General features: G+C 39.6%; 1 protein-coding gene across 6 annotated transcripts in view; it reads left to right on the top strand.

Moving 5' to 3' along the window:
- Nucleotides 1-15,718, top strand: part of OSBPL9 (oxysterol binding protein like 9) — a 2,070,592-nt gene that overhangs the window by 1,887,000 nt on the left and 167,874 nt on the right. For all 6 annotated transcript variants that reach the window (XM_044086075.1, XM_044086074.1, XM_044086077.1 and 3 more), the window contains one exon: nucleotides 14,886-15,026. In XM_044086075.1, the coding sequence (XP_043942010.1) occupies nucleotides 14,886-15,026 (141 nt within the window). The remainder of the gene's footprint in view (nucleotides 1-14,885; nucleotides 15,027-15,718) is intronic.

Below are 15,718 nucleotides of genomic sequence, written 5' to 3'. Positions count from 1 at the left end.
TCCTACCCACTCTGCAGGTTAGCCATGGCCCTGTGGAACACAGCCTTGAGCAACCAAGTGCACCTGCAAGCTTAATTCCTGCCAGGCAAACATAATTCACTGGCAGACGACTTAAGCAGAAATCTACTGGACCGACACGAGTGAAAACTGGAACCCAACTCATTCAAACTTCTAACTGGTGGGGGACACCAGAGGTGGACCTCTTTACCTCCCCCCCAAAACCATCAATTGAGCAAATTTTGCAACGGAAATCCCCACAGCCATGCATGGAAAATGGTGCCCTATCCTTTGCATGGAAAAACCTCTCAATTTATGCCTTTCCCCCTCTGCCCCTCCTCTCAAAAGTACTACTCATGATCAAACAGGACAAACCAAGGACAAACCTTATTGCACCAGACTGGCCCCACCAGCACTGGTACCCACTCCTATGCATCCATAGAAAGCATTACATGCCTGGCAGGTAGCCAAGTAAACCACATGGGTAGTAATACATGTACCTGCTACTCTAAAACTAAATGTCCTACCATTGATAGGATGCACAAACGTATCATTTTCTGTACTACAAATGTCATCACAACAAGAACAGTTGTGACATTTGTGAGTACCATATTTCACTATAGTAGATACAGGTGTAGTCCTCTCAAAGTCCTTGTAGCATAGTGAACTCTTAAGGGTCCTCATATTCTTATAAGAGAAATTGGGTTTAGGTCCCAATAAACTTCTTAGTTCATCTGATGCCATCAAGATGACCCAATTATCAGATATAATTTTTCTAACAGCGGGTGTCCTTAAATTATATGTAGTTACATATCTAATAGGTGCTACAGATGTTTGTTTGCACCTAGAGTCAATACTAACAACATTCTCATACAAAACTGGTTTAAATAAAGTCCGCCTATCTTCCCTAATCTTGATGACCTGTTCATAAAGTAGAGATCTATCATACCCACTAAGCAAGAAATCATTAACCATCTCATTTAATTGTACTTCAAAGCAGTTTGCCCAAGCCATTTTTCATTGAGAGCTCCTCTGTTCCTTCCTTCCTTTTTGAGCTTTGACACTCTACCTCAAGTGAAGAATACTGCAGCAAGTGAGTAGAAGGACATAGGAAAGTTGTGTAAACTGCTGCAGTATTCTATCCCTCTGGCCTTCCCCACTGGCCTCTTGCTTTTCTTGGATGATCTGACCACTGAAATCATTAGTCTGACATTTCTGCTGGGGCTTTCAGTTCTGAGGATGGTACTAGCATATGTCTCTTTTATGGCTTATGTCCGACTGCAGCCTATGCGCAACATACCACGTACCCTACAGTAGTAAAGACTTTTGTATACTGGATGACGTCGGGTCACCACCTCGTGGAGGATATCCCTCAAGTGAAGAATACTGCAGCAGTGAAGAGAGGGACATCTATGGTTATTGTAAGATTTTACACAACTTCTCTTTCTTCCACACTGTACTCTAACAAATATGTCTAATTTAGTGTGTCCAATCCACCTGCTGCATGTCTTTGGAATGTGGGAGGAAGCCAGAGTACCTGGAGGAAACCCACGAGAATAGGGGGAGGACATGCAGATTCCACACAGAAGGCACCCCAGCTGAGAATCATACTGGGGAACCTCTTGCTGTTAAGTGACAACAGTATCCACTGTGCCACCCTAAATTCCCAGATTCTCTTCTCATTTTATTCTCCCTAGCTATAATATTGTACTGCATTTAATCTGACTACTTAACCATTGCATTATATCCATGTTTTCACAAATTTCAACCAAATGCTGCTTAATAGGCCCCATGGCTTCATTTTTGTCAATTCTAGGCCGTAATTTGACTCTTTAAATTCTAGTCTTGGCACTCGTTTGCAGTCTCTTGGTGCAGAGTGTGGAACCTCACAACTTCTTTGATAATTTCTCTCTTTACTGCCAAATTTCAGTAATTTCCCTCTTTGCAATCATTTTCAGTACATTTTCTCTGTCTTCAACAACATCTTTTGAGAAACACATGCACTTTGTTAAACCAAAACCAGTGCCAAATATGACTATTTTAAATGCTTTTTTGCACTTTTTAAATTTATTTTTCTGTAATTGAAGGAAGGAAACAAATATGTGCTGCTGGCAGCATAACCCATTTAAACATGCTTATTATTAAAACACCTTTAAATAGAAACATGCATTTTTTTAACAGTAATTGTCATATAATTCTTTTCCATACATGCTGTTAACATTCATACATTCTGTGTTCAGTCATATCTGTGCCTTACTCAAATTTACCAGTCTATGACTATTCTTTCAGTAATACAGTATGTACAGTTTGACCTACTAAACTGTTATTTTTCATTAGTAATATTACATAACAGTTAAATATAACAAGTGATTATCGAAACATTTTGTGAAAAATATATACTGCAGTGTTAGTACTCGCAAACAGAAATGCTATTCATCATCATCATCTTCTTTCGGCTGTTCCCGTTAGGGGTCGCCACAGCGGATCACCTGTTTCCATTTCTTCCTGTCCTCTGCATCTTGCTCTGTCACACTAACCACCTGCATGTCCTCTCCCACCACATTCATAAACCTTATCTTAGGCCTTCCTCTTTTCCTGTTACCTGGTAGCTTTATCCTTAGCATCTTTTTCCCAGTATACTCAGCATCCCTCCTCAGCACATGTCCAAACCAACGTAATCTTGCCTCTCTGGCTTTGTCTCCAAACCTTCCAACCTGGGCTGACCCTCTAATATACTTATTCCTAATCCTGTCCACCATCGCCACACCCAGTGCAAATCTTAACATCTTTAACTCTGCCACATCCAGCTCAAACTCCTGCCTTTTTGTCAATGCCACTGTCTCCAACCCATATAACATAGCTGGTCTTACTACCCTCTTGTAGACCTTCCCTTTCACTCTTACTGGTACTTGTCTGTCACAAATCACTCCTGACACTCTTCTCCACCCACTTCATCCTGCCTGTACTCTCTTCTTCATCTCTCTTCCGCACTCACCGTTACTCTGAACTAACAGAAATGTTATTACATTCAGATAATTGCTATCAATTATATATTTTTTGATAATTTAATTGCTACCAGTTATCGTAGTGCATTACTCAGTACAGTAACTTAAGCACCTTTTGAATTTCTTGCATATAATCAAACATTTTAATAACAAAAGTATTAAAATGACTTGTGATTTGCATGAGTCGTCCACATTTTGCATAGTCTGCATTATATTTAAATTGTTATAGTCAGTCATATTAATGCCTTACTCAAAGTTTGCCAACATTTGCAGTAATATTTTTTCACGTCTCAGGCAGGAATTCTAAGTACACCATCAGCCATGTCTTATTTTGTGACTCAAACACCAGAGAAAGTTGCACTTTCCCACCATTACACAAAACTCAAACAGATGTCAAGAAAAACACTTTTTTGTTTTGTTTCCAAATGTTAGAATTGAGAAATCTGGTTAATAAATTTCCATAATTCAGGTACTTTCATGTATTCCAGGTAATTTTCTTTTCCCAGTGTACTTCCCTCAAAAGAGTATGTAACCATATTACCATCTTCTCCAGTTGAGTCCTTCTTTTCTTCAACATTTTCAGGGCATTCATTATTTTTTCCTGATCATTCATCCAAAGAAAGCCCGAAGATCCATTGTTGTCTTTTCCATCCATCTCAACCTGTGGGTTATCAGATGCATTTCTAATCCAAGACCAGAATCTGTGATGCAAGGAATTTATGTACTTAAATAACACTAGTTCCATGTTTTCTTCCATCAGTCTCAACCTGTGGGTTATTGGAACTGATGAGCATCTCAAATTCTTCAGCCCTAAGCTTTGCCTCCACTACCCATAGTTTACTGCCCTCTCTGAATCTTCTCAGATCGAGTTTGCCGCATCACATCCCTGAGCAATACTATAAAGAAAAAGGGACGATTGTTTACTTTGGGACATGCCATTATACTTTGTGCAGATGTGGGTGGTGCCAACTTGATAAACATCCCAACTGGGCTGAGAACAAGTTGGTTTGTGATCACTTGATTTGATGGAGTATTTCAGAGATGCACAGTTAAGGCTTCAATACATAGCACAAGCAGAAAGCTATAATTCAAAGTGGAAAGCGATGGTAATGAAACAGGGGGGAAGTTCAAGAAACAAGGAGAGACCAGGGATTTTGGATGAAGATCCTTAAGAAGAATAACAATAAACATACAGAATGTAATATTCATAAAGTAGCAGAAAATATTGTAAGAACTAAATGGAGTCAATGGAGAGGGGAGTATGAATATGACAGAACAGGTTTGGGAGGATTTAGGCTGGGGATTCGGGTTTATAATGACACAAGTATTAAATCATTTTATCTGAGTGATGCCTCCAGGTGCATCTGCACTTAAGTCCTACTGACACCTCTAGGTGTCCAATATTGCTTGTTAATATTTGCATCAATAATTCCAAAACCATGCGATGTACAAGGTTTTAAAAGATTTCATTGTAAAGCTTGCCCAATGGCAAACTAAACTACATTAATATTTGACCTTTGTCTAGTTCAGGTAAATGGATATTAATTGTTTTTATGATATTAATTTATGTAGATGTAATTTTCACATTTTTCTAAATATCTTGACAACCAAGTAACAGACAGAAATCCTTAGCTTAATAGGAAAGTTCTCAGCTAGATGAATACAATGTTGTTGACAGTATGTGTGTAACTTGAGTGGTTGCTGAGATATTGTAAGTTGTTTACAAAATATTATACATGTAATAGTTGCTCTGTTTACTGTGACTTATAAAATTTGGTTTAAGACCTAGAACCTAAAGAATACTACCACTATACAAATAGTTTGTGTTGAAGAGTTTGCCATTTATACTTCTTTTATAACCCTTATTGTTCCAGAGATAAGAGTATTTGTTTGAAATGTGAGGACAATAATTTGATTCTGTCAAAAAGCTTAGGCTCTGCCCATTGAAAGTTACAGTGCAAACTTCCTGAGCTCCATTGAGTTAATTATTTACATCACTCATGGGACAGCAAGATGAAGCGGTTCCTTTTTTTTTTGAACTGATGGTAGTTTTGTTTAGGTCGGTAGGTAAAGAAAAGTTTGCGGTGATCTTAAGTCATGCAATTAAGCTGTAGTTAAGTTCTAGTAGTTTTTAGTTAGTCAGCGATTAATGGAGTAGCTGGTATTTGACTAGAAGATGCTTGAAATGGTGAATAGAAGCCATTGCTGTAATGACTAACATGCTAGTGTGAGGAACTCATTTAAATTAACTTTTAACTAAGCGTTGTAATTTTGTGAGGAACGGAGTGTTTACAGGATTTTTGCAGTTGTACTAATGCAGTACTTTTCTCGGTTGTTATGTTGCATGATGACAACAACCGTGAGGTTCAGAATAATTTGATGCAAGACAAGTTGTTGTTATACGAGTGACAAGTAATGTTGTTGTATGGGTAACATGATCCAGCAGCTAAGGATGACCATTTGTCAGTGCTTGGGTCTGTGGTGCCTTCCAGCCTGCATGTCCTCCTTGTCAGCATGTTTTTTCACCTCTGGGATCTCCTTTTCTTTCCACATTTTAGACATGTTGCTGCTGATACATGAACTGTTAATGACTGCGTGTTTGTCTATCTTGTGATGGGCTCCAGCACTGGTTCACTGTTCTAATACCTCCTTCTGACTTAGCTGATCCTCCGTGGGATGGTAACTTAAATTACTGAGTACACTGTCATTATTTATCTTTGTTGTTTAGATTGTGACCCACTGCGACAGATGGTTTATTACCATGATAATAACAAGTGAGCTGCCATTTCACTAGTGTTTGGTATGCTTTTCATTAAATGTATGGACAGTACCACTTTCAGCAAAAGACAGTTGTATAAAGATAAGAGTTTTGTATGCATGGTGTATGTTCTTACAGATAACTAAGCAGCAGAGGAACTCTGTATAACTTGTCTGCATTTTTTGTATTGAGTAAAGTCTTGTAAGTACATACTTACAAGCAAGGATGCAGCCAGGTTTTTCTAATTCTGCACCAGCATCTGGAATGTAATCATCCCCAACATACATCTCAACTGTCTAGATATCAGAATGTCCCGATTTTTTCCACATATTTTTGGTTAATGAAGTTATCAGGGACTTGGGGACCCAGGTTGATTGTAGTCTGTCATTCGACAGCCATGTAGCTAAAGTAGTTAGGAAGACCTTCTACATTGCCCACCTTATCATGAAGGGATTCTCATCTAGATCAAGGGAGGTCATGGTCTCCCTTTACTCATCACTCATCAGACCAATGATTGAGTACAATGCCCAATTCGGAATGTATCTGACCCGACACTTGCAGCAGCTGGAGAGACCACAAAAGTTCCTCACCAAAAGGATAAAGGGTCTCGAAAATCTGTCCTATGCTGCCCGACTGAAAGAACTCCAGCTCTATTCAGTCGCCACTTGCTCAGAGGTGACCTTTGCCTAACATACAAGGCCATGTCAAACCCAGATTTGATGAATATGCTTCACCTCAAAAAATCTAGATCCACCAGAGCCACAAGGGCAGGAGACTTAAACCTCGACACGGCTATTAATAGGACGTGCTGGAGGGATAGATTCATCACCCAAAGACTCCCTATGCTGTGGAACAAAATCCCGGTATATGTGAGGCAGAGCACCTCGCTGGCCTTGTTCAAGAGAAATCTTGACCAATGGATGGGAGATCGCAAATATACCCCAGGGATTACCTCAGTGTCACTGCTCGACAGAGGCACAGCAAAATAATGGGTATAGTTCCCCATACTTAAGGGGTGGCGTAAGCCACAAAACGATGGGCTAGGCTTGTAAATGCCCTCGGGCAGATAGCCTAGTATGAACCTATGAACCTATGAACCTATGTCTCTTAAAATGTGGGTTTATTTTTTATTTTTTTTTTATAAATCAAGACGTTGCCCATTCGATTCTCAGTTAGAGCGTCTTCTATATGGCGACATGTGTGAATGGGCATTCCAGGCCCGGCAAGCCAACACGTAAAACTCTACTGCCAATCATTAGCGGGCTGGAGTTCCGCAGTGGTGACCGTAACCGGGAAAAGCCGAAAGAAACAAACAATTGAATACTTAATTCACTAAATAATGCGAGACATTAGAATTCCATGTTTCATATGAGAACAGAAAATGCTTGGTAACACAAAAATCTTTTTTCTAGCAACTTTCTAAGTTTATAACAGCAACATTTAAAATTTGTACCTCTTTTTGGGCCTTTGTCCCCTCATTGTTTTGACTTTGTCCAGATTTCTTGGGTTAAGAGGTTGAGAAGTATGACTGGAACTCAAATACAGGACTGCAACAAAACTGATGTACTTCATTATTCTCTTCTGCATAAATCAGGCAGCAAAGCCCTTGACAACTTGTTGTTGTGTCTTTCGGCTTTTCCCGATTAGGGGTCGCCACAGCGGAACTCCAGTCTGCTAATGATTGGCAGTAGATTTTTACGTGCTGAGTTGCTGGCCCTGATGCACAACCTTCAATGAAGGTACGCCATTCACGCATGTCTCCACACAGAAGCCGCTCTAGCTGAGAATCGAACAGGACATCTTACTGTGAGGCGACAACGCTACCGCAGCACCACCACCACAGTCAGCAAATCCCTTGACAACACATGACAGTAATTATGCAGAACAGCCTACAAATGTTAAACTTCTGCTTTCAACTTTTCATGAATAGATTTTGGTTTAATATTTTGTCTGTTCTTCTATTTGCATTTGAATGTTGTTATCCCACAACTCCACAACTCCATTGGAGTGGGTGGAGTTAAATAATTATGTATACAAATTTTATGTTAATCAGCATCCAGATTTTTGCCCAGTTGTACTTACTTTTCATGGGTCCTTTTACAGATTTTTGATGTTTCCAGGTTGAGAGGTATGGTAGAGCATAATAACTATGAGAATCAATCAGAGGAGGTTGGAAAGGATTGGGAAGAGAGATTAGGTAAGCAATTCACTAAGAAACAATGGCAGGACATATATGTCTCCCAAATATATAACAAAGTCTAGATTTAGGATTTTTGTTTGAAGTGTTTGCATATATAGTTTTATACCCCAAGCAGACACCAACAAATTCCCCCAGTAGATTGTAAATGTTGGATGTGTGATGGGGAAGAAAGAGGTAATTGGGAGCATATGTCTGGGAGTGTAATGAGAGCCCCAAGCAGACTTCAGAGAAATTTTCCTTGGGTAGATATCAAATGTTGGAAGTGTGATGAGGAAGAAAGAGGTAACTGGGAACGTATTTTGGCAGTGTACTGAGTTGGCAAACTTTAAAAACTCCCTGCAGACTACTGTCTCAAAAATATTGAGTGAGCAAATTGCTGTAACTAAGGAAATTATTTTTTTGAACTATGATACAGAATCAGAATTTCCTAGACAAAGTAAGATCTTCCTGAGTTTAACTCTGGTGGCTGCTAAAAAAGCAATTACTAAAATAGAATTCAAAGTCTAAACCAACCATACTAGAAGTAGTGAATATAGTAACAGAGGTAAATGAACTGAAAGTGGAATCTTCAGAAAAAGGTAGGAGAAAACTACTTAAAAAAAATGGGAATTGTGGGAACAATACATGATGAATAATATTTTGGCGGAGGAATGAGGTTTCAAATTACGTAGAAAAATGGGAATTGTGGGAAAAATACATGACAAATAATATTTTGGAGGAGGAATTTGGTTTCAAATTACATAGAAAAATGGAAATCGTGGGAACAATACATGCTGAATAATGCTTTGGAGGAGGAATGAGGTTTAAGGGAAGGCAGGCATTGAATGAGCTATGTTAATGTTTGACTGACAGTGACCGTATAGAAGTTTATATGTGATGTATAATGTTTGCAACTGAAAATATGTCAGTATGGTTTGTTTTCATTTATATACATGCATGATTGTCCATGTCCTAAGTGCTAATTCAGTAAAAATATTTATTTAAAAATATCCTGATGTGGCTGTCAGTTAAGAGTTTGTCATGTTTTCTAATTCTATGCATTTTGAACATTAAAACACTGAAGATGGTAAAGTATGAAAAACTGAAATAATGTCTGAGATTACTGGCTTAATGTTAGTGAAAACTGACTACACACGTCCAGCAAAGGACACCTGGTAAACAGAATTTTAAGTGCCTTGAAGTCTTTTTGGGAGGGGCAGAGGCAGTAGCCACTGATGAACACTACAGTTTTTTTTTAATCTCATCTTAAGGACAACTTGATTACTCAAACATTTATTTTCTTGAAAAATTAGTGGTATGACATTATAAATATGATGTCGGTCCATGTCATACTGGGGATGGTGCTTGCTATTGCATATCCTGTTGTAGCCTTATATAAATAATTACTGGAAAAGGAGGTTCCCAAAAAGAGGAAAGGATAAATTTGCAAAAAAAAAAAAAACCAGGATAAGGGAAAGCAATGTTACCTAAGTAGCCCAAGTCCAGGGTTTGGGCAGGTCTGCAGAGTCAGCCAGAAATACCACAAAATAAATAAATTGGATGGGGAAAGGATGGGAGAAATTGTTGAGAATGAACAGAAGAAGACAATACTGATCTAGTGTTATGCTAAATACATAACTTTTGTATCCAATGTTGTCATTTCTATCCATCTTAACCTGTGACAGAGTCCCCTGCCAGTAAAAACTCAGGGTGGCATTAGGAGAAAACATTCTGAACGTCTGACTTATAGTGGTTCACAAAGCTTTGAGTACTAGACCAAGTAGCAGCTGACCAGATTTCCTGATGGTCTTAGTTCTTTCCAAATAAAGTTTTAGTTGGCAGTGAACATTCAAACAATGGAGCAAATATTCTCCTCTGTTGCAGAAACTGAGGAAGAAAATGAGTAAATGGATAAACTGATGTAGGTTTGACTCAGAGGCTACTTTAGGTAAGATGGAAGAATGGTAATGTAAGGAAACCCTGTCCTTATGAAACATAAGGCAAGGTTCTACGCAACAAAGGGCTTTTGAAGTTCCAACACTCTTCTAGCAGACATAGCAGCCACCAAAAACAAAGTCTTGCAAGTGAATAGCTTCAAACCTACTGCAGCAGTTGGCTCAAAAAGAGTCCTTGTCAGAACCTGCAAAAGTAGAGTTAAATCCCAAGATGAAAACAGATCTCTGACTGGGGCTGTAAGGAGGAATGTGCCTTTCAGAAAAGCCTTTTCTTTTTCAGCTTGAGAGAACCAGCAGGAGTAATATTCATACCATCATGAAAATTAGAAATGGCAGCTTATAGGACTTCTTGGAATAGCTGAGACCAGAATAAAACAAATCCACCCAGAAATCTAAATGTGTGTCACAAAGGAGTGGAGAAAATATCTAAGCCATTGGAAGAGGCTCAGATAGAAAAGCTTTTCCATTTGCTAGTGTTAACTTTCCAATTGAGAAGGCTTCTGGGAAGACAAAAAGAAAGTTAACTTTCTTAGAAAGCTTGATCTCTGGCCATCATTGGAACTAGAAGAATCAGGTGGTCAATTTAATGAGAGATTGACCTGAGGAGTGATGTATTAGATCTGCAGCAGAACACAGAAACCAAGAAGGGTTCAACAGATGAAGGTACAGAAAGGGAAACTAAACCTGCCTTGGCCAAGGAAGGGACAATGGGGATGATGGTTGCTCTACAGCAGGCTGCTTTTTGTTATCAGTGGGGTTGAGGAGACCTGGGAGCCAAGCATGGGTAAGAGCATACCCTGAATAACTGTCCATCTGGGGGAATTGGGGCAAAAACGCTGCTGCACTTGAAGGTGGAGGGGGGTGCAAAAAGATTGCCTGAGATGGGCTTCAAACACTGCCATGCATTTGGTGAGCACTCAAGGAGGGGCTATGGTGAGCCCAAGAGGCAGCACCTGAAACCGATAATGTCTGGCTCCTAGACGATCAGAGGAACCTCATAGAGTGCCTCACTATCTTTGTATGATAGTAGGCATCCTTGATGTCTGCAAAATATGGTTATTCTTCCTTAACAGAGGAAGAATGGACTGCAGTGTGACAATCTGCTTTACATAATGATTCAAACCACTATGGTCTTTGTTTTGCATTGCAACTAAAGAGAAAATTGAGAAAACTCCAAATCCTCTCTGGTCTGGTGGGTCCTCCTGGGTTTCTGTGTTGAGAAGTGGCTTTTTATGACCATTGCTGCTTCCCTTGACTGATGGGATGGAATGTCAGGAAGGGATTTTCAGTTTTCCTTTGGAGCATAAAGAAAATGAATTGAATAGCCTCTGAGCACACCTCTCAACACCCAGGTATCAAAAAGTGATGGCTTTGCACGTTTCTGGATGAATAATTACTGACCCCTCAGGGGTGGGAGCTTCTCTGGTCCATCTCCCACACTGTTTCATCAGTTCTAATAAGCTGTCAAAGGAGATATCTTTTGCAGGGGGATTTTGGTGATCCCTCCCCCTCATTGAGGTCAATATCCTATGTAAGTGACTCCTTGGGGGAGTTGAGATGTTTCCTGTTGCATTTGCTGCTCATCTGAACCTCCTGGAGTGGGAAAGCCCTGGGAGACAGTGAAGAAGCAGGATATTCTGTTTCACAGGAAGGCTCAATGAGTAATGGCACAGGCTGTTCCAGAACCAGCTGGTGTGCTCCTGAGGAACCAGATGGGTGACGGGCAAAGGACTAGTCAGACTTCGTAAATGAATCCCCAGTCACTGATTGAGAGAGGATCCTCTACAGTATTGAATGTTGACACTGAGGCCGGATGGCTAAGCACAGTTTACTTCAGATCCACAGATACTAGGCAGAGGCAGGTGCCTGGTTCTGACCACATTGGGCCAGACACTGAGATTGGAGCGGAGCTAAGACAAAGCACCCAAGAGAAGTGATAGCACTGAAAATCTGTGCACCGGCCCCAATGCTTTGGCTACTAGATGTTCCTGACTCCAAGTTTGCTGGAGTTGAGAACACCAAGGAGGGAATCAGTGGCTGAGGAAGCCAATCTGTCAGCACTGACATGAGGGAGGGCAAGGGAGCTCTCTGACCCATAGATCCCGGCACCAAAGGATGGGCCAAGGGAGGAATAAACATTGATGGGGTTGACGGCAAAGGAACCTCTGGAGCACTTCAGCTGCACCAAATCTGATCTTTTAAAACTTGTGACTGATCGAGGAGGCATAAAAGAAGCCGTAGATGCTGGCTTCAAGGGTTTAGACGCAGGTGGATCCAGGCTTCAAATCTGAAAGGGAAAGGCTTGGGTCCAGGTACGGGATATCTCCAGCAAACAATTTGCCGGAGTAATGAGTAAAAATGAGGAAATGAAGTCTTGCTGAAGAAGAAGCAGGAGCGGCAGTAAGCAAGGAAGTAGCTAGGCGTACTCCATGTCAGAAAATTAGATGACACTGATTCCAGAGCAGATGTTAACAGGTGATTAGCACCAAAGGCACACTTTGAGCTGGAGCCAGAGGAGTCAAAGAACTGTTGATCTTCAGATCTGGCTGCCCTTTCATTGAGAGAGAGAGGAGTATTCGTGCTCCTCTTTCCCTTTAGCTTTGCTCTTGTCTTTAAAAACATTCTGTTTTTCTCTTTCTCTGCCTTTTTTCAGCCGTCTTCTAGGTTGAAGGGGAAGAAGAAACATTAGAAGCAGTGACAACAGGAGGGAAGAGTCTCTTCAAAACCAACTTTGCCTTCCATTCAGCAAGGGCTTCTAACCCAAAGGCTAAGCAAGCCTGGCATTTAGCACCAAGGTGAGCCACACCTAAACAATATGAGTACTTGTCATGTGTGCCTTGGGGCAGCTTATGACCACACCCAACACACTTTTTAAATTGTGAAGCTTGTTTTTCCATGGTAAACCTGTGGGTGAGAAACCAAGTAAGCAAGCCAAAAAATACAATTGTATTATTAAGCATAATTATGATCGAACAGAGGTCTAAAATAAAAGTATACACTCAACTCTTTAATTTATACAAATTTTAAATATATATATATATATATATATATATATATATATATATATCACCAGATGAAAGGCTTGGAAGGAGGAGGATGGATGAAATTCCACTAATCTTATCCAAATATCCAATCCCTAACAGTAACAATAAAGGTAGACCATGCATAGCAAGAAAACAAGAAATGCTATACTTAATAGACTTTGAGGAGCTCAAGACCATGTCTGGATGCTAAGGTGGCAAACCAGTTCTGAGACTGAGAGGCAGTGTATAATGGGTACAGGAGGTAGGGCTTTGGGGGTGAAAAATACGAGATGCCGGTCTCTTATCTGAGTCAGATCCAGTAATCCACAAGATGAGACAGATAAAGAAGAAAACATATCTAGCATTATGGTAAATACGTAATGTTCATATTCCTCTCACACACAGTCCAGTGTTAAAGACAAAACCTAGCAAAATGTCTCCTGCCAACTGAACTGAAGTGAACAGTTGCATCAAAATACCTTAACTGCTAATTTATACTAAATTCTGTGTTACTGGCAGGCAAAGGCCCAAAACCCTGCCCTTTGATGCAAAGTAGTCAGAGAAGTCATTATCCAGAATTTTACATCTACTTTCCACCATAATTCACTTTTCTTGGTTCAAATACAACAGTTCCATTTCTTTTTCTAACCAAATTGCATCTTACAGCAAAATCTTGTAGTGGTAGCCAGCATCCTTTGTATATTTCCAGTGATATGTTAGAGAAACAGTAGAAAAACAAACTGCACCCAAACTTACACACCAAAAGTAATTTATTAGAAAAAACGTAAGGTCTGATGAAGCAACATTTTCAGTCGTGAAAGCACTTACATTTTTTTCTAATAAATTACTTTTGATGTGCAAGGTTGGGTGCAGTTTGTTTTTCTACTGTTGATCTTTTTCCGCACCATCCTGTACCTTGAGCCGTTTTTATTTGCAATCTGTTAGAGAAACCAGGCCATTGCTCTACCTTGTTTATTAAAAATTCAAGACTGTCATTTCTAACACTCCACTTGGTTTCACATATTGCACCTGTTTACCTCATCAATCAAATGTCTTATTTTGCATATCTGCCATTTGCTTCTATAAAAGCAGCAGTGTCATTGTTCTTTCCAAAACTCACTGGAATCATCGTCATCATCATCATTAGAGGATTCGAGTTGCTTCACGTACTGTTTCATAAGCCCAAACACACTTTACATCTGCTGCCTGTTTCCATGGCCCCATATTCCTGAATTCCACAGTCTCATCACTTACTCAAAGATGCCGTCATTGCTAATAGAAAGTGTAGTGTCATCCAGCAGCTCCTGAACTTCTTTCTGGTACTTGGCATGTATTCTTCGCTGTTTGCCATACCTAAGGACACTTCAATTAATTCACCACTGGAACCAAATCCAAAATTAGCTTCAAACTCAAGCTTAAAATGTGGCAGTTTAAAATGATAAAACTTTATAAAGCAGCTGAAATTAAACATTTTCTCAAAGCACTAGATGACCTCCCCCGGGCTTGTAAAATCTTCTAACCTTTAGAGATTTTTTCCCCATTTCCCAATCCTGTTGTGAAAGCCAAATTAACCACTAGAGGGAATGATCAGTTAATGCCACCTTTGTGAAATTTATTCTAAAGAGCAAAAGATTGTAACATTTAATGAACATGCTGGAGGAAGAGAGAACTGCTTGTTAAATCTTTGTGCATTACAAGCTAGATTTAACGAGTAGCAAGACATGTCAGAGCAAGAGCGAAAAAGGAGATGTAAATGCAGATAACAGTATAGTGTGTGCTCTTCAGAAAAGTTGCACTGCAGATTTCACTACTTTGTAATCTTAATTTCTTTTGATGGGTAACTGCTGCAGAGTTCAGTATGTTCTTTTAAATTTGTCTGAGTAACTGTTTGCAGAGGGAAGAGTTCCTCAAAGGACTGAAAATTAACATTTTTTGTTTTTGTGTGGTTTTTTTTGTCTTTCTTTACAGATCAATTCTTACAGTGCCTTGGGTGGAGCTGGGAGGTGAATGTAACATTACGTGCTCAAAAACAGGATACAGTGCTACTATCATATTCCACACCAAGCCCTTTTATGGAGGCAAGAAGCACAGAGTAACGGCCGAAGTCTTGTAAGTTGCTTAGAGCACTGCATTCAATTTATAGTTAAAGTAGCATATTGGATTCCAGCAGGTTTCAAATCTGCATTTTATATGTTGTAGTTAACTGAAAGTAGTTTAACACTGTTTGGTTGATGTTGCCTTGTTCACGTATAGTACCTTGTAATAGTATTCCATAAACATTCCATATTCATTTACAATTCTGTATACAGTAGTCACATCATAAAACAAAGAATGTGAAAATGTAGGTATTTTATATGCATAGCTGTCAGATTTACATTTCTACAGCCGGGGCCACAGCTTAAGGAATGCATTCAAGATACCATGGGCATGATTAGAGAAGGACCATTTCTCCATATGATTCATGGGATAACCTTCAGTAATGGTGGTAGTAATGGTACTGAGGGCAGTCTTAGTAACAGTAGTAGTAGATGAAAAGAAATGGGAATTGACAAAAGGGAAAAGGTTGCCAGTATCTTTAGCTCATGCTGATTATTTAATTTTGTTTACAGAAAAATAAACTGTGGATGCAAGGTATGTTAAAGGGGATGGAGGTGTGTTTAAAAGTATGTGATGACAACTGAGTGATGATAAAAGTTAAGGACTGAAGGGCTGATTGAGCATAAGGATATATTTTATAGAAAGAAGTTTGGGATTGTTACTTGGAAGAAGGCAAATGAAGAATGAGAGGGATTAGCAAGTAA

Source organism: Protopterus annectens, chromosome 10.part0 (genome assembly GCF_019279795.1).
Source record: "Protopterus annectens isolate FY-2018-M chromosome 10.part0, PAN1.0, whole genome shotgun sequence".
Taxonomy (NCBI): domain Eukaryota; kingdom Metazoa; phylum Chordata; order Ceratodontiformes; family Protopteridae; genus Protopterus; species Protopterus annectens.
This window is presented reverse-complemented; position numbering and strand designations above follow the sequence as displayed.